This window comes from Pimephales promelas, chromosome 21, assembly GCF_988280905.1.
Source record: "Pimephales promelas chromosome 21, fPimPro1.hap1.1, whole genome shotgun sequence".
In the NCBI taxonomy this organism is placed as follows: Eukaryota; Metazoa; Chordata; class Actinopteri; order Cypriniformes; family Leuciscidae; genus Pimephales; species Pimephales promelas.
The window spans coordinates 22,742,494-22,762,557 of NC_142789.1; the positions used below are offsets into that span (position 1 = coordinate 22,742,494).

The 20,064-nt window shown below is 36.7% G+C and overlaps 1 protein-coding gene and 1 long non-coding RNA gene across 2 annotated transcripts; one reads left to right on the top strand and one right to left on the bottom strand.

Moving 5' to 3' along the window:
• Positions 1-6,689: 6,689 nt before the first annotated feature.
• LOC120480341 (uncharacterized) lies at positions 6,690-8,194 on the bottom strand. The gene is made up of 2 exons (XR_005623086.2): positions 7,975-8,194; positions 6,690-7,096 (listed from the first exon to the last, which is right to left on the bottom strand). It is a non-coding gene; the product is annotated as an uncharacterized LOC120480341 (long non-coding RNA).
• A 929-nt stretch (positions 8,195-9,123) lies between these two features.
• Positions 9,124-19,972, top strand: gucy1b2 (guanylate cyclase 1, soluble, beta 2). Its single transcript, XM_039673612.2, has 16 exons — positions 9,124-9,133; positions 10,562-10,584; positions 10,668-10,741; positions 11,043-11,137; positions 11,671-11,831; positions 12,084-12,183; positions 12,939-13,126; positions 13,456-13,567; positions 14,974-15,077; positions 15,420-15,636; positions 15,873-16,193; positions 16,281-16,429; positions 17,092-17,238; positions 17,330-17,484; positions 17,983-18,173; positions 19,272-19,972. The coding sequence occupies exons 1-16, from the start codon at positions 9,124-9,126 to the stop codon at positions 19,502-19,504; spliced, it is 2,280 nt and encodes a 759-aa protein (XP_039529546.2). The 3' UTR covers positions 19,505-19,972.
• The last annotated feature ends 92 nt before the right edge of the window (positions 19,973-20,064 follow it).

Sequence of the window (20,064 nt, forward strand, 5' to 3'; positions counted from 1 at the left end):
TGAAATGGTACATTAACGACAAACTAAATCACGTTTTTAATTTGAATTGTTATTTATATGTCTACGAGGTGTGCAAGTTCTTCAGTCAACACCATTGCCGAGTATTTTCTCTTTAAAACTGCAGTGTACTCAGACCTGGGTAGTAACTGATTATATGTAATCTGATTACATGTAATCAGATTTTAAAAAATGATGTACTTGTAATTAGATTAAATGACATTTTTAAAATACCCATAATCACACTACAGTTACCATTTTGTCTAATCTGTAAAGAATCAGTGTTTAATAAAACATTGTAAAATGTTTGCTCTATTCTACAAATAATAAAAAAAAATTTGTTTATGGGGCACGAAAAATGCTATTAGCTACATATAATGCCAAACAAATGCAGTCTGCCTTTAGTTAAAGCTCTTTCTCCTCACTGTCTGCTCTGTATCCTCTCTGTCTTTCTGCTCCCTTGTTCTCAGGTATACTGTAGGTGAGCCAGGTTACCCACAGTTCATCTGACTGCGTGCCTCTCAATCACAGAGCCGTCTCTGCGGGTGGAGAATCTGTCAGTGCGGTCCGCTCATCCCCCGGAGATTGATATCTGTGGCCTTAGCTGCTGCAACTCTGCCACCACGGTCCAACAATTTTACATATTAATTTATGTTCTGCTGGGTTATAATTGAGAGAGGAGGAGGGGGCGGACTATTTGCAGAGAGATGAATGCCTCACTCTCTATGATATATGACCCTTTCATCACCTTTTGTAAGGCTTGTTTAAACTGGGCATGTATACGTTGCCTTCACAGGTGAGTAAAACAGGGTCATGTTTGCGTAAAGACTAAATTATTGGTGCAGTTATGCTGCTGTGGAGAGGAAGAATAGAAACCCGGTAATGTATTGAAACTCTATGATTTATTTTTATAGCTGTATTTGTTAGGGTGTCCAGTCAGTGTGAATGAAAGGCACTTAAAGTGTGAACTTTAGTGTTGGCAATGGTTGATTTATTATATCTAAAAGGGTTATTTTTAGGAAAGACTAAATATTTTTTCAGGCACACCTGTGCAATAATCATGCTGTCTAATCAGCATCTTGATATGCAACACCTAACACAGATTTAGACAGATATGTGAACAATATTTGAGAGAAATAGGCCTTTTGTGTACATAAAAAGTGTTGTGTTTATAATTTTGCTCAGTGTAAATAAAGACCCGAGGGTAACGCTTCCTTTTACAGTCCAGTTACCCATGTAAATACTATGTACTTATTTTAGTAACTACAATTACTGGGTAATAACTAGTACTAACCCTGAACCTGCCCCTAAACCTACCCCTGTTCCATGTACTTACCTTATATTAGCCAGTACTTTCTAGGTAAGTACACTGTAAGTATACTGCAAGTACTGTACTGTAAAATGAAGCGTTACCGACCCGAGTATGTAATAATGATTAGAGAAACATTCATGCATTTGGGTTGGGTTGAATATAAAAGCTGATAAATTGGGACCAAATGATATAAATTCATAACCTACTGAGGTGATTGGGTTTTTTTTTTAATCTCACAGAAATGGCACCATATCATTTTCAGATATTCACCTGCACAAAACCAAAGTATAATCAGTCGAAAAATGGAAAAAGCAATTTCTCCTTCACCAAAGTGCAGGGACTCATTTTGAAGTTTTGTACGTTCGATCTAGATGTATTTTACAGTGAAATCTGAATGATCCTTTGTCTCAAGGCCTCTCTGCGTAGTGAAGGTCAAACACTAGGTAGCAGAGAGAGCCTTGAAGTCCTCATTGACTAAGAAAGTGTGTGCTTTGTTCTTGCACTTCTCAATGTCAGCTGGCAGGATAATCTAAGCCACAGTTTTTTTTTTCTTTGCTTGCGTGCTGTGTCTTCTGCTGATGTAATTACAAATAAAAGTGTGGTCCAAGGCTGCTGCAGAAACATCTATGTAAACTGTATAATTTAAGAAAAATATGCTGTCTTTATAATTTGTATGTGCACAGGTTGCATTTATCATGTTAATTTAAGTTTCTATTCAATTTAAGGGTCCGGCTACTGTGAAGCACATAAAATGGAAGTGAATGGGGCCAACCAGTTATCATAAAAATTCTCCCTTTCAATAGTATAGTTTGTTAACATGGTTTTAATTTGGGGGAAAAAGCACTTACATTTTATATTACAACTTTTTTTTCATGACAACATACGTGCCCTATAATCATCACATGGCATGTCCACACAGTAAAAAATTTGATTTGTTGACTCACCATTGCGGTTAAAACAGGTCCTGCTGTCGACCAACTTAATTGTGAGAGTTCATAATGATGTGATTTAGTCAGGCTTGTCCTATTGTTGACCGTTGATACGTTTTCAGTCGGCGCATCCCAGAAAATAACCTCTCTGAGCAGCAAGATGTTACAGGGACAGTCAGAGCCAGTTTCAAAAGCTTTGTGACTTCTGGTAGTAACGTTCTCAAGTGCTCGCTGCCTCCATCACCTTTCATGAAGCCATATAGACCGTATTCACCAGAGAAACGTGGGAGCCGTCATCTTTAGAATATTGTCTTTGAACTTCCGTTTTTGCGGTCGGTCTCTATGGCATCGCTGTCGAGGAGTAATTAGCTGGTGAAGTGGATTTACTTATTGTGGAGTTAACAAAAGTTATCAAGCTGAGCATTGTAATGTTTATAATAAGCATTGTAATGCAGATATCTTAACAAATGTCGACCGGGAATTTTCTTACGAGCAGTTCAAGATCACTGTGAAAATACAGACCGGAAGTCAAAAGACAACGAGCGCAGCACTGAAAAGGGGCGGGGCTACATTAGGTCTATACATCTTGAAAAGTTGCAAGATGAACACCTTTCTGTTTTGCCAAGTCCAAACACATGTCTCTATGCAATGTCAGCCTGCTTCCATCCATATCATCCCTATAGAACTGAATCATGAAGCTATATTTACAGTCGGCCTTCCTGGTTACAAAATCTTCTAGCTAGGCCTACATCTTGCATGTGTTTGAATTCAGAAGGATTAAATCTGCACTGTAGTTCAGAGATACTGATGCTGTATCCATGACCTCAAAGTACTGCTGCCGGTACATTGCCTCTGGTGTTTGAAAACTGTGCGGCGCACCTCCACTGTCCAATCGCCAGGGGATTCTTCTAAGTCTGGGCACATTTGGGCTATCTAAGTCAAGGACATGTGCTTCTACTGTAATATTTTTCCACCATTCTTGGAATCCTTTACAAAGACACTTAATGTCGTCTGTCAATCAACTGTCTAGTTTTCTGTAGGTGCAGATGGCTGTTTTGAAGTTCCAAGAGAGGAATTACAGCATGAGTTTCAAGGAGAAAATGGTGCTAAATTTTAGCAGGTGCGTTAGTGCGCTTGCTTTCCCTCCTGCCTCGCCCCTTTCTTTTTCAGAAGGTCTTCCGACTGACAGTGTCAGTTATATAACCAATTACAGTGTGACAGATGCTTCACATAGCACCAACTGCAATGTTTAATTTTAAATATAGCCTACTGGCAGTCTGGCACACGTGGGTCCTCTGTATTTTCGCATCGGCATCGGCGCCAATGGGTTTAGATATATGTAAGGTGGGAGATCCAGATCCAACTCCTCCCCCTGGATTTCGTGTTCTGCAGTGAGGACCATCTCAATTTTCAGGCTAAGTCAATGGTTTCTCAAAACTCCCTACTGCAGCTTTAAATGATAAAAATTTCTGCAAAACTGCAAACTGTTCAAATTGCTTTAAACGATTCCAGACGATGAATAATGGTCTTATCAAGCGAAACGATTGCTCATTTAAAAAAAAAATAAAAAAATAACAAAGTTTAAGTTTTATAAGCTCAAATGGTCCAGTAGCACCTCAATGCAGAACATGAGATCCACGGGGAGGAGTCGGATCACGATCCAAGGGGTGGAGATGGGTAAGATTAGGGTTGGGTTTAGGGATTAGGGGTGGGTTTAGGGATCAGGGGGCGGAGTTGGTTAGGTTTAGGTGTATGTAAGGTGGGAGGAGTTGGATCTGGATCCGACTCCTCCCCATGGATTTCATGTTCCGCAGTGAGGACCATCTCAAATGGTCGCCTTGCTCTGTTCTGTGATGCGTTTGTGACTCTCCTGTTCGAATTCGTTCATCAAAATGAACAAATCTTTTTTTGTGTCATTTGGTTCATTCAACGAATGAATGAACGAATTGACTCGGGAAAAGATTCGTTCATTTTGATGAACGAGTTCATACATTAGAGTCTGTTTCAAGTGTGAGCTCACTGAATTAAGATGGATTTTATATACTATCAGTACAACTACCTCAAAATCAATCTATTAAACTGTGTGGAAATGTGTCATAATTTTATTACATTATAGAGTCAGACCAACAAGCTATTTTTTGTTTTGTTTGTTTGTTTTTTCCCCTTCCGACCGACAGAGCACAAGCCCAAACATGAGCTTCAGCAGACATAGTCTCTCCCTTTTTGTCTCTGCCTGTATCTTGGAAGCATGAATCTGAGCTGTCACCTGTAATAAAACTCATTTGCTGAACTGAGGATGTGAATAAGGACAGACAAGGTCAAGGCTGGGCGCTGGCAGAGGGGGAGCTTTGTAGCGTACAGTAACATGATTAACTGATCTGATATTACATAGTGTGCACTATAGGCCTTTATTCAAAGGCTTTTTCTATATTCATATTCTCTATCTTTCAGTCTTTAATAAAAACGGAGGCATGAAAATAAATACAGTGAAGAGTTTGATTTAATTTTCTTTGAAGAATGTGCTTCTATACACCTAGCCTTGAACATCCTCACATCCCTTAGGACAAACGCATTCTAGACGGACTTGGCAAACACAGAAAATTGACAGTTTAAGGGAAAAACCTTTTAATGAGTGTGTTTCTCCTTTCAGGTGTGTCCAAGGCTCAGTTTGATGGAGGAGAGAAAGAAAACACGGTTGTAATGAGAAGAATGAAAAGGATGTCCTTCGATTTGATTTGAGGTCTTCAGTCCTTGCTCTCCTCACCTTTGTGTTAATATCACCTTATATTTTTGCCAGATACAGGCTGTTGGGTCAATTTAAAGGCTCAAACGTTTTCTCTTTGAATTATTTTCTCAATAACCTTCATTGCTTCTTGTCGTTGGTCTTTGTTGTCTCACTGGATTGCCAATGGAGTTCAAAGGAGATTGCAAGTATTTCTTTGGGATCAAGGCTGGACTTTTGTGCTTGACTATCAATATCCCAACGGGACGCACTGCCTCCAGTGGACGTTCAACCTTCCAAAGCCTTCGGTGATTCAAACAAAACATGTTGTCACATTTCGTTGCATGCACTGTGTTTGTTTGAAGCGGCATGTTCAAAACTTTGTTCTCAATTAGTAGTCAGAACAATTTTTGCTGGGTTAACTTGGGTTTGGATTTGACTTGGACCAGTAAGAACGGAAAAAACCTTTTTGTTTTTAGTATACTGTAAAAAAAGTTGTTGGTTTAACTTAAAAAATTAAGTAACCTGGTTGCCTTAAAATTTTAAGTTGATTGAAGTAGAAAAAGTGAGTTAATACCATGAAGGAGATTGATTTAATCATCAGGAACTCAAAATATTATGTTACCTGAACTAAATATTTTTAAGTTAAGATTTTACAAAAGAAAAAATCTTGTGATAACAAATCTTGAAAATATATATATATATATTTTTTTTTACGATGTAGGCCCTACAATGTTGCGTAAAACCAAAACGTTGAAACCCATTTTCAAAACTTTGCATTTTCAGGCCTGCAGAACAGATATAAAGGCAGACTAGTGTGAAGCCAGCTGTGATTTGCTTTTGGTTATTTTTCTGCCATTATTTGATTTAATGGGGACAAGATAAGTTGAAAGTGACATCCAGGTTTTGAAAATAGACTAATTGGGTCATGCCAGAGCGTGTTTGTGTTCAAATCGGAGCTTTTTCAAGGCCTCAATGCAAATGATCAGAGGGGGCACTTTGCATCCCGAATCCTTGGGCCAAACAAACAATCCCCCTATGAATTAAATCTGGCATCCTCAATTCCTTTTTAATGATCTGCCATATTTTTTCCTGCCATCCTTGATATGTGAATTCTAATCAATAATGTATTTTCATTTTTATTTATGAAACATTGTGAACATGCCCTGTTTTTATACTTTGCTCACACAGGTTTTTTGTTTGACCTTTGTTTGTCTATTTGTCTTTCGATCAAAGAGATCGCAAGCTGCCATTGGAACATATTTTATTAATAAACTATAAACCATAATATAGAATGCATTATATACAAACACACGTCTTGAAAGCCACTTTAATAGTGGATTTTCAATTTAGCTGTAAACAAGCACAGAATGCAAATAGAGATATCACATCTTTCATAAAATTGTTGCTTTTTAAACCTGGCTCAAATATTCATTATAAAGCCCTCAATGCATACAGTATCTACGTAATCATATGTAGTTTAGTCGTTTTTTAAAGCAGGAGGAACAATTAAACATTTTGCTGGACTTTAGCTTTGATTGATGTTTACTTAATATTGTATTTGTTAAATTCCTGTGCAAAATAGTCAGCTCAGCCTTCAGTAATATGCTACAAAGTGCAGCTTGGGCAACACATTTGTTTCATTACAGAGCCAGTGACTCATCGCTGCCATCTGGTTGAAATTCAAAGCAACAGCAATGTGCTAAAAGAAACAAGCATCTAATTCATCCTTAATAAATAGAATTCACATTTAATTTTCTTTACTAAAAAATAAAAGTATAAAAATGCTTAATATATGATACATTAACATGTTCAATGTGCAAGTCCTTTTTAGAAGTCTTTCTGACACATCAGGGTCACTTGTCCTCATCATGCTGGTATGGATATCTTTAATTGGAGGAAGGTCCAGAATTTTTCAGAGTTAAAGATTCGGTTCTTGGTTGTCGTTTGTGGTTTACGGATGATCCTGTGATTCTGTTTGGATGGCATCTTTTGTTCAGATAGCCATCCTTCTCCACTCACGTCCTCAATGGAAACAGATCTCCCCGATGAGATTTCCATCAGGCATATCGGATCCCTGGTTGTTTGAAGATGTTTGTCGCATTCTATGCTCCACAGAGTAGTTTCACAAAACATCTAAGGAAAGAATATAATTGAAATAAAATTTGTTATTTGTGCTGATGCTTGTGTAGCAAGATAGACTAGTCCATTAGTTTGAAATTTCAAATCAGAATCGGTCATCATAGGCTTACAATATCATAATTTATCAGCAAATATTTTTTTTATTTTACTTTTTTTCTGTTTTTCAATTTTATACTAATCTCTGTATGTTTTTTTTTCTGAAAATCATTTATCCATGGAAGCTTGAAATATTAATTATGAAAGAAAAATAATAATCAGTTATTTGTAGACTTCAGATATGCAGGCTATAGTATAAACTAAAAAATATGTATATAATTGCTCGTATCTATTATTATGACTGACAAAAAAAATATGGAACACCATCACAAACTATCTTTATAACATGAGTTAAAAAAAATCTCAAAAGACAATGATTGGACAATCGTGAAATGCGCAGAGAAAAGGAACAGTTTACAAGTGACACGACGATCACCGTTTTTTTTAAAATACACCTGAATGAAAGAAATATCATATCACCACTGAATTAGAAAACACAGAACAGTTGTTTATTCAGTTTAAAAAACATGTAGCCTATAATTTATGTTTAAAAACTGAATAAACAACTGTTCTGTATGCGTCAGAGTAATTGATATCCTCAAACATCTTTTTCATAAACCAAGACTATGATATAATCTATGATTTTAACCGAAATGTACTATCGTTAGTGATTAATCTAAGATTCTCGGGAGCCATGTCAAAAATAGGCATCTCTCTGGGTTTAATTTTGCCTGATTTAAAGTCTGACCTACTTAAGAACTTTGCATTTGAAAGACGCATTCACTGTTTGCAAAAAGAAAAAAGGGACAGAAGCTGAAAAAATAAGCAAATCTTACCTTGATTTTGTCTGATTGATTTCGCCTCGTCTCAATGCGACGGAAGTCAAAACACTGCGACTAGCGCTCGCAAACGCAGCTTTTAAACTAGATTTTATTGCACCTAAAGGTAGATTCCCAACGCAAGTAACCATCAAATGTAAAACAGGGAGTCCAAAGGTCTTCAATAAACACTTAAAACGGACCCAAGGTGTCTATACGGTACTTTCTCAAGGATATGCCCAGACTAGCCACAGTGTAGCAACTGTGAGACTCAAAAAGAACTACCAGTGGCTTTTATTAGATCCACCTGCATGCGGAGTTTTTACCAGAGTTTCCACGAAAGTTTCCCTGAACTTCCAACATGCCCTATTTTAGATTTTTTTAACGCATCATCCTCATTCCCAAGATGGAAAATTTGAACTCAAACACATGCTATACTATTATTCTGATATAATGAAAACGTAGGCTAAAACAGAAACATGTAGGTATGGTGAAATTCTATTGACAAATAGCCTATATTGACATTGAAACTGACATTTCAGGTAAACTCATGGTTGGCATATATATATATATATATATATATATATATATATATATATATAGGCTAATTTGACCAAAAAAATAAAGAAAAATAAACAAATATAGCGGATCAATATTAATGCTTATCCTTCATATCAAAATATAATTAAAATAATAAAACTCATTTTGATCATTTTTAGTGCACTTGGGGAATCTGTTACACCATGTGTTACATGACAAATTGCACACAGACATCCATACACTCCATACACATCCATACAAGTTTAAGGTGTGTTAGGGTGTGTTAAGGTGGGTTAAGGTGTCAGGGAAGGCACTGTAGTTATAAATTTTAGATAGTCTTACGTATTCTGTTTCACTCTTGATTATAAGACTGGTTATACGCTGTACTTTCCAACAAAAACAAAGTTTTCAATTGGTGGAGATTAAAGTGAAAGAGAAAGCATTTCTAAGCTTGTGCAACAATAGGACTAGGGTTAATACAGTTTATGATTTCTCTCCCCCAAAAAAAGGGAAAAAAAGAAGAGAGAATCAAGCATCATTGATCAATTGAAATACTCAAAACGCTTTATGCTATTTAAAAGGTTGCTAATTTTGTTTTGGATGTCACCCATAGCAGATAACCTATACATGGATCAAGGTAAAAAATATAAAAAAAACCACTTGTTTTTCACATAATATATATTGCCGACTTGTCCAAAGATTCAGTCTCTATTAATCCCTCTTTTCCACGAGCTTGCTCTGCTCAGATTGGTAAAATAGTCCAGTGAGTTTGTGATTTGTCTGCCAGTGTGTGTCGAAATGCACATATAGCTCCGGATGCTTCCTAAAGCTCAGAGATTGTACACACCGTAAAGACAGTATGGCGTCTATTTTACCATATCAATCTCAGAGTGAGTCCGATTATGAAACTTTGATTATGAAACTTTTATTCAACCCAAACCTCCATTGCAAGAACAATTTGAGCAGGACTGAGCGATGTGATTTTGAGGTACAATATGCAACAATTGTAATTTGTAATTCCTCACCATCAGCATAACTTTATTATTAACTGTATCATGCGTTACCCATGCATTAACGTGAATGACTGATGTAAAACAAATCTTGCTCCATCCTTTATCATTATTCAAATGACTAAGAACAACAGACAATCTGCATTAATGGAAACAATTTTTGTTAATATTGGGCCCACAGCATAACTATTTCAGTAACACGAATTAGACAGTTCTCCGGAGACACAATATAAAACACAAACTACATATTAAATATATAGATCAATAATTAATCACACTTACAGGTTGAGATTCTGGGAAACAAGTTGTTCCAAATAAAGTTCCATCTTTAATGGATAAGCATTTTATAAATCCCATTTAGACCTCATGGACATTTGAGAAGCAATTGTCAAAAGGCTGTTGTATAGCTGTGGTAATTTTAACCACTGACTCATAGTCTTCCTTTGGAAGCTGGAATTTGCTTTTGGAGCAGAAAACAGCGTCTTCTGGACATGAACAAAACACCAACCAGCTACAGTGTTTGAGGTTGGGTCAAAGTAGAAGTTGTTCACGGGCAGCGCAATGAAGACAATAGGTGGGCATTAGGCAAATGCATTCTTGTTTTATGCAGGTCACGGAAGTGAGACTGAAATTCCAGACTACTCATTTAGGTGGTTCGATTAGTTGATTCTTTCATTTGGGAGACAATAACTTTATTGTGCACTTTGTAGACCGTTTACATTCACAGACAGCTATATTACACACTGCATTAAAAGGGAATATTCGAAAAAGCATAATGTGGGCACTTTAATATGGTATAAGCCTGTCTACAAATGTAACAGGTTAGTTTCCAATATGATATTATATTAATTGCAAAGTGAGATTTTCTCTTTAAAATGCATCCAGAGTTGAGATGCAGTGATTTCCATATCATCAGATGTATGTGGGCATGCATTACGGTTGAGTGGGTGTGTCTGTGTATCTGCATGAGCCTACATAATCGACACACCAAAATTTAAAGAGCATCTCCTTCTGCTCAGTGTAGTATAGAGTCTACAAGTTTGGGATTTCAACAGTTTGTTTGTGGTTTGGAGAAATGGTAAGTAAAAATCTTTTTGCTAGTATACCACATGAGGTACAGTATTCCAGCAGCTTTCAATTAACGGTGTGTTTGTCTCACAGTACGGCTTTATCAATACTTGTCTGAAGTCACTGGTCATTGAAAGGTTTGGAGAAGAAACATGGGAGAAACTGAGGTCTGTATACAACACATGTAACGTGTGTAAAAATACTGTATATTTTCAAGATTTGTTATCACAACATATTTTCTTTTGTCAAATCAACTTTATAATAACTTATTTAATTGAGATAACTTTTTATTTTGAGTTTCTGATGATTAAATTAATCTCCTTCGTTGTATTAACTCACTTTTTCCAGTTCAATCAACTTAAAATTTTAAGGCAACCCAGGTTACTTACTTTTTTAAGTTAAACCAACAATATTTTTTTACAGTGTGGAGATGTGTAGTTTGTTTCAACTAAACAAAGTCTTTTCTAGATTAATGGCCGGGGTCCAGGAGACGTTTATGACCTATGAAATCTACGATGATCTCATCACTCTTCGACTAGTGCAAGAGGCTTGTAAAATGCTGGGTGAGCATCATTTTGTATTAAGAATGATATTGTTCCCTGTAACCGCAAGCTAGTTTTGGATCTAAATGTATTTGCATTTGTGTTTGTCTATGCATATGTCAGCTAAAGAACCTTCTTCTCCTTTGTCTGACTCACCAGAATGTTTCACTTCTTTAAAAGGGCAGTTTTTGTTTGGATCCACTTTTAAATGTCTGTCTGCGTAAACATTTTTGAGAAAAGAATACAGACCGCGACAGCCTCACAATTACTTTGTTTTCACAATGTCCTTGGGGACTTGCAGACATTGGTCAAGTGTCTGAGAGAGTGCTAACTATGTCCCTACTGAGCATAGACCACTGGGCATTATGATGGTTGATGTCCTATAACCTGTCATCCAATATGTTCCTGAGAGTAGGTGGACAAGGACAGGTGTGAATCTCTGAGTGGGTCACACACCTGAACTCCACTCAATTGGTACCACAATGACCTAGGCGCTTTTGAAAAGGAAACTGAACTGCTGCCCAGATGAAAGTTCTGTTTGATTTTTCTTCTAGATGTCTCCTCCGAGGTGGTTTTGAAGCTGTTTGGAGAATACTTTTTCAGCTTTTGTAAGATGTCGGGATATGACACTATGCTGCGAACTCTCGGTGGAAACCTGCTGGAGTTCATTGAAAATCTTGATGCTCTACACAGTTATTTGGCATTATCTTATGAGGTCAGAATACGCAATGCTTCTCAAAACTCAAAACTTTTAAGAGAAAAACATGAGATGCAAGTCAGCGTGCAGAAAAAATGTTCTAGAGACACATTTTTCTCAAAAACACGTTCTATGTGAATCATACAGTGTTTAATTAAAAATGAATCTCAGGCCAAATGTAATATCAGTCGACTTATTATAGCCCTATAAATGTTTGAGAACATATGAAATAAAAACTATGAACTTATTATGGTTTGTAACTTTACTTAGGCCATGAATGCTCCGTCCTTTCGTGTGGAGCGGATGGATGATGGCCGAATTCTTCTTCACTATTACTCAGACAGGAAAGGACTTTATCATATTGTGCCAGGTGAGAGTTTTTACATGAAAGGCATAAAGCTATCAGCAACCCCATACAGCAAAATATATATTTTTAGATAGCCTACATAAAATTGCCCAAATATTTTGTTAATGTAGATGTGAAAAAATATTCATACATAAATTTTAGGACTGTCAAACGATTAATCGCGATTAATCGCATCCAAAATAAAAGTTTGTGTTTACATAATATATGTGGGTGCACTGTGTATAATTATAATATATATATATATATATAAATACACACATGCTTGCATATATTTAAGAAATATTTTCATGTATATACTGTGTATAGATTATATATAATTTATATTATATATAAATATAAATATTTTATATATACATATTTTTTTCTTAAATATACATGCATATGTGTGTATTTATATATATACAAAATAATTATACACAGTGCACCCACATATATTATGTAAACACAAACTTTTATTTTGGATGCGATTAATCACGATTAATCGTTTGACAGCCCCAATATATTTCAATTCAATTTAGTTACTTCTGTTTCTTAAATCATTGAATTTAGTTCAAAAACTAGAAAGTAGTTTTTGCCAAATTTTGTGTACATTTTGGAGTATATTTTGGCATTTAGGTTGGACACTAAATAGTGTTCAAAATAGTGTCTTTAATCTGCATAATATATATATATAAATATAAATATATATTTTATACATGCGATATACATAATTAAAGAATTGTCTTTCTGATCATCAAGTACTTTTTCTTGGTGGCCAGGTATTATTGAGGCTGTGGCGAAGGATTTCTTTGACAGTGAGGTTACGATGACCATTCTGAACCAGTCAGAAGAAGATGAGCGCACTGGAAAGAAGGAACATGTGGTTTTCCACATGGTACAGAAGGAAAAGGTGGCCAAAAGAAAGCCTCAGATAGGCAGTGAAGAGGAAATACAAGCAGAGAAAGAGGTGTGTAAGTCCAGGAAGACATTGCAGAAAATATGTAACTGTTGTGTGTTTCTCTTATATTATATCTGAACATCTCTCAATGATGTTGAATGCTTTTTTTTTTTTTCAAAGTGCATGTCAATTGCTTTGGCATTATCATGTGTAACACAAAAAAGGAGTGTTAACATTTCAAGTAGTCTAACCTGCTCAAAGATCAGACACTTAAATCAATTTCAGAAACATCATGAATGTTTAAGCAGGTCTAGACTCTCTATTGTCTGCTGTCTTTGTAATTTTGAAATCGTAACATGTTTGAAAGTGTGTAACCATGACAACTGCTACATCAACAGAACAAGGAGGAGACAATTAAAAGGATGAAGGCCAGGTATGCCAACATGCAGCTGTGTCCAAGGAAACGATCTCCATGGGAGATTGTGAGGAGCATTGTCATGTTGGGCCAAGGTTCGACAGATTCAGTCACACTAACTACTGTTTTTTGGCACTATACAGCACATTCATTTGAATTAAAAGAAAACTGTTCAAATTTTTATGTGTTTTAATTAACGTTTTAAAGGTTTTAGGGGGAAAATCAATGATCCGTTTCAGTTTCTTTTTACTATTTTGCAAGTGACTGAGCATTACAGCCACCAACAAGACACACCAACACCGGCAAGGACACATCAAACTTGACATACCGACACGGACTCTCCGGCACGGACACCAATACCAACACTGGCCCCAGCTCGAATACAGACCGAGACTGGCTTGAATATGGACCGGCACGTACATGGGCACCGGCACAGACATGGGCACCGGCACGGACACCAGCCTGGACACACCAACATGGACGCACCAGCAAAGACACCGGCCACGGGCACACACACTAACATGGGCACCGGCACGGACGCTGGCACTGACACCGGCATGGATACGGACACACCAAAATGGACACAACATAGACACGACGCAGGCACACAATCCACGGAACATACACCAGCACGGACACCGGCACCAACACGGACACACCGGCACGGACACCAGCACAGACACCGGCACGGACACTGGCACGGACATTAGCAAATGAATCACGGGCACCTACATGGACACCAATATGGACACCGGCACCAACACGGACACACCGGCACGGACACCAGCACAGACACCGGCACGGACACTGGCACGGACATTAGCAAATGAATCACGGGCACCTACATGGACACCAATATGGACACTGGCACCAACACGGATACCGGCACGAGCACCCTGACACGCCAACACCAGTACGGACACGGAGACCAGCACCGGTGCGGACACTCGAACAGGCATGGACAACGGCACGGACACACCAGCGCGGGCACATTGGTCTGGCTGTAATGCTCAGTCACTTGTAAAATAGTAAACCCAACATGAAAAAGAATCATAATAAAATCGTGAATCATGATTTTCCTGAAAAAAACCCTGATATGATATTTTTGCAATGTCGCACGCCAACCACTACTTTAGAATATAACATTAGGCGAACGTTTATGACTAACATTAGGGGAATGTAATTGAAATAAATCTGAACAAAAATAAAATTTAAATACAGTTATATTATATAAATATTCATTTCTTAAAAAAAAAATAATAATAAAACAAAAACCGAAATGAAAATATATTTAACCTACACAGCAATATTTAAAAAAAAAAAAAAAAATGACAAGCACATAATGACATAAAAATATAACAAGAAAAGCTATATTAAATATTAATAAAAGTATTTTAAAAATTACATTTTGTTGGACCCCACTATAACATTTTTTTCCTGATTTGGTATGTTTTTCAAGTATTACATGAATTAATGGTTTTCCATTTGTATCTGTCTTAAGGCAATCTGCGGCAATCCTTCACACCCAGCTACCCAAAAAGACTGTGGATTGACGAGCAAGCCTTCTGTAACGCTTTTCCCTTTCACATCGTTTTTGATCAAAACGTAAGGAAGTATAAGGACCATTTCAGACAGAACGCATTTTCCATTCCACTGCAATTACTTTTCCATTGTTTTTCCAAGTAAACACGTGCTAGACGGACGTCTTTAACCATTTCACTTGTGTCTCGCTTCTTTTGTAGCATGACGTGCAAACACAAAACTCTCAAATTAAAATAAGTTCAACTTTTAACACTTTTTCCGTTCCACTGACCTGCATCTCGTGTTTTTAACAGCAAAAACACGTTCTGTGTGAACCGGCCCTATAACTCTGCATTTCTTTTTATTAATCATTCAAATGTTAAACCAATTGAGTCATTTTGAACCGTTTGAACCTTTTCTTTTTAGCTGGTGGTGAAGCACACAGGTGTCAACATTCAGAAGTTTGTTCCCGGACTGCAGACCTCAGGTATCCGTCTGGATGAATACTTCACCATTGTACACCCAGAGGTCACCTGCAACATCCAGAGCATCCAAAAGTTCATCAACAGCCAGTTTGTGCTGAAGACCAGGAGAGAAATGTTACCAGATATCCAGAAAAACCAGGTCACCCTCAAACTGCGAGGTACTTTATCCACAGAGATTTATTACACTATAGATCATTGTGCTATTATAAATGTGCGTAGACCGATTCTAATTAAGAAAAGTGGTTTAGTCAAGTTCCTTCGTTTCTTCTGAAATTCTCCAACAGCCTTGTTTAGTGGACAATTTGTTGAATAAAATGATCTTTATGTAATTTCGCAAAACTTTTTACATATATCATATTGGTTGATGATTAATTTGCATGCGTGTGTGTTTTAGGACAGATGATGTGGATGGAGTCACTGAACTGCATGATCTATCTATGCTCTCCTAAGCTACGAAGCCTCCAAGAACTGGAGGAAAGGGGTCTTCACCTGGCAGACATCGCCCAGCACGACACCACGCGAGATCTGATCCTGCTCAACCAGCAGAGGCTGGCAGAGATCGAGCTCTCCAATCAGCTAGAGAGGAAGAAGGAGGAGTTAAGAATCCTCTCACGCAACTTAGAGATCGAGAAGCAAAAATCTGAAAAGCTCCTTTATGCCATGCTGCCGACACACGTTGCCAACCAGCTTAAAGAGGGGAAAAAAGTAGAGGCAGGTATAAAGAAACCAGAGGAACACCACTAATTACACTTGTTATTTTCCATTCTTTAAATGGATCAGACTCTTTCTGTTAATCTTTCAGGTGAATTCAAAGTGTGCACCATCCTATTCAGTGATGTGGTCACCTTCACTAACATCTGCGCAGCCTGTGAACCCATTCAGATAGTCAACATGCTCAACTCAATGTATTCCAGATTTGATCGTCTTACAAACATTCACACTGTCTATAAGGTTTGTGTGGGATTGGTTGTTCCAATTATTTACTATCTATCCATCTATCCACACAGAAACACATAGTTTTATTTGATTATATATTAAATATGTTAAATTATATATTTTGAATCATTTAATATAATTTAATGACATTGCTTTATTTTAAATTTAATATAATAGATTTTTTGTTTAAATTAAGCAAGTCAGTTCTACTGAAAAAAATCATGATTTGTTATCATAACGTTTTTTTCTTCTGTCAAATCAACTTAGATACTTTATGTAGTTCAGATAACATAATATTTTGAGTTTCTGATTATTAAATCAATCTCCTTAATTGTATTAACTCAATTTTTCAATTTCAATGAACTTAAAGTTTTAAGGCAACCAGGTTGCTTCATTTTTTAAGTTAAACCAACAATATTTTTTATAGTGACTTGATTATATTTTATATATTTATTAAATTCTATATTGTTTTATAATAATAATTAAAATATTTTATAATGATATAACTTCATTTTATAATTTAATATATTTAATATGTATTTTATTTATATAAATCACATTCTTTTTTTTACATAAATTATAAGGAAAACCTTCAAAATATATTGGATATTTCGCTTACAATTAATCAAAGAGAAAAAAAAATGAAATTATACCAAAATGACACTGTCTCACAACAGGTAGAGACGATAGGTGATGCTTACATGGTGGTTGGCGGTGTGCCCATTCCCACAGAAACACATGCGGAGCGGGTGGCAAACTTTGCCCTGGGTATGAGAATTGCTGCAAGGGAGGTGACTAGCCCTATCACAGGACAGCCCATACAGGTACATGTGTGTGTTTAAAGAGTTGGCTCTATGTAAATAGAAGCTCAATACGCTCTTGCAATTTGTTTAATTCATTGATTTGTCAATCTAGATCCGAGTTGGCCTGCACACCGGCCCAGTTTTGGCTGGTGTTGTAGGTGATAAGATGCCACGGTACTGCTTGTTTGGAGACACTGTCAATACAGCCTCTCGGATGGAGAGCCACGGAGTCCCTGATCACATACATGTGAGCCCCATGACATACAGGTGAATGATAGTTTTTCAGTGGGTTTAGATTCCTATTGTCACATAGCCTAAATGTAACAGTAAAGCCGTTTAAAAATACTACAAAATATTTCACATACACTTTCTATTCATCAACCTTGGGAAAAAAATGGTTTCCAAAACAAATATTAGCAGCACAACTGTTTGCAACATTAATAATAATAATATGAAATGTTTCTTGAGCACCAAATCAACATTTCTGTATCATGTGACACTAGGCTCGAGTAATGATACTGAAAATTCAGCTTTGCCGTCACTGGAATAAATTACATTTGACACTATATTAAAATATAAATGAGTTGTTTTAAATTGTAATTATATTTCACAATATTACTGTTTTTACTGTACTTTTTAATCAAACAAATGCAGCCTTGGTGAGCATAAGAGACAAGTGAGGTCTTGATAAGTTCAATCACAAAAGCACTGAGGCGTTCTGTGTCACTTGGATCCAGATCTAAGAAAAGCACTTCTTGTCCACAGTGTGTTAAAGGACAAAGGAATCTTTGAGATCGCCGAGAGGGGTGAGATCGAGGTGAAAGGCAAAGGGTTGATGAGAACATACTTCCTGCTAAAGAACCTCCAAAAGAGCGATGAACAGATCATGGGTTTGGTCGACGGAGAGACGTGCATGTACAAGCAAGACACAGAGGTTGTGACGGATAACTCGAAGGGTGAGGAAATTGTGAAAACTAAGATAACATATGTTGTTTTTATTGGAGTCATTTGACCTCCGTGATGACTTTGTTTTACTTTCTTTTGGCCCATTGGCCATGTTGTTCATTTCATCACGTTCATATCATTCTGACAGATTTTAGGGTTCGGGTTAGACCTGGGTCTTTTTAAAGGACTAGCTAGTAGTTCACTCTAAACAAAAATTTGAAACGCTTTAAAAAAACGTTTGCTGATAATTTACTCACCCCCATGTCATCCAAGATATCCATGTCATTCGTTCTTCAGTCGAAGAACCCAGGTTTTTTCTCCATATAATGCACTTTACTGCAAACAAACGGTTCAGGTCCAAAAGACAGCTTCAGTGCATACTGTTCAAAGGGCTTTAAACGATTCCACACGATGAATAAGGGTCTTATCAAGCGAAACGATCGCTCTTTTTAAAAAAAATAAAAAAAAATAACAACGTTTAAGTTTTATAAGCTCAAATAGTCGCCTTGCTCGCGTTCGTAACTCTCCTGTTCGAACTCGTTCATCAAAATGAATGAATCGTTTCCTGAGTCAATTGGTTCATTTCGTTCGTTGAATGAACCAAATGACACGAAAAAATATTTGTTGGATTTGTTTGATTGATTATAAATAATAATTTGTTTGATTATATGGAGGAAAAATCCTGGAATGTTTTCATCAAAAACCTTACTTTCTTTTCGACTGAAGAAAGAATGACATGGACATCTTGTATGACATGAGGGTGAGTAAATTATCAGCAAAAATTTTTTTTAAAGTGGACTACTCCTTTAAGGCCTTTTGGTGGAGAAGACCCAGTTACATATTGTGAAATATTATTACGATTTCAAATAACTGTTTTCAATTTGAATATATTTTAAAGTGTAATTTATTCCTGTGATGGCAAAGCGGAATTTTCAGCATCATTACTCCAGTCTTCAGTGTCACATGATCCTTCAGAAATCATTTTAATATGCCGATTTGTTGCTCAAGAAACATTTCTTAGTATTATCAATGTTGAAAACAGTTGTGCTGCTTAATATTTGCGCAGTGTATTTACATGTATGCTTTTGTTCAAACTGTCAATTGCACAGAGGAAAGCCAAGAAGATGCAAATTGTGTGCAGCAAGAGGACAAAAAAGTAGAGGAAAAGGTTGAGAACGAAAAAAGTCATGCATCATCATCATCATCTCTCCACAAAATCTCCCCTGATTATTTAATTCAGTTCGATGTCACACCAGCGTACGACATCCCCACTGACTTTAAACATCTACACAATGGTCTTCATTTAGACGGCATTAATACTAAGTTCTGCTCAATAATTTAATCCAACTTCACCAACTTTTAAGATTGAATTTCAAGCCTGCTGTTCAGAGGGCCAGTACCACAAATTAACAGCCAGAACCCAAAACAGGCATGCTCTGTGTAGTGTATAATGACTGTTTTTCACAACTCTTCAAGAAACACCAGGGGATTTCTGCTTTGTTGATACAGATTTATCATTTGGGAACAGCAAGTCTTCATGCTGATTCCCAGTGCTCATTTGCACCTGCTGGTTGTCCACCTGGTGATGGCCGGCAGGACAACCTCCCCGCTGAGAAAGCTAATCTCCCTCTGGAGAAATTATTCACTTATTATAGACTGTTTTCATGTGGAAATCAGATGGCAAACACAGATGACCAGAGGTAGATAAACATACTGCTGCTGTAAAGGGATCTGCCGTCTGTTAGGTAACATGGGAACTAATTATTCAATGTCATCCACTCTTTTTCTCTCAAATAAAAACATGACTGCATAAAAATGTTTCTTATGTATTATTAATTCTATTTGCCTTTGTGTTTGAGGAAAACATGATTACAGATAATATTTTAAAAAACAATTCATACT

What these genes read in the sequence shown, in the direction of transcription:
- gucy1b2 (XM_039673612.2), top strand. An exon ending in AGAGGCTTGTAAAATGCTGG is followed by an intron (nt 11,138 to 11,670) that starts GTGAGCATCATT and finishes TTTTTCTTCTAG; the next exon opens with ATGTCTCCTCCGAGGTGGTT. An exon ending in AAATACAAGCAGAGAAAGAG is followed by an intron (nt 13,127 to 13,455) that starts GTGTGTAAGTCC and finishes CTACATCAACAG; the next exon opens with AACAAGGAGGAGACAATTAA.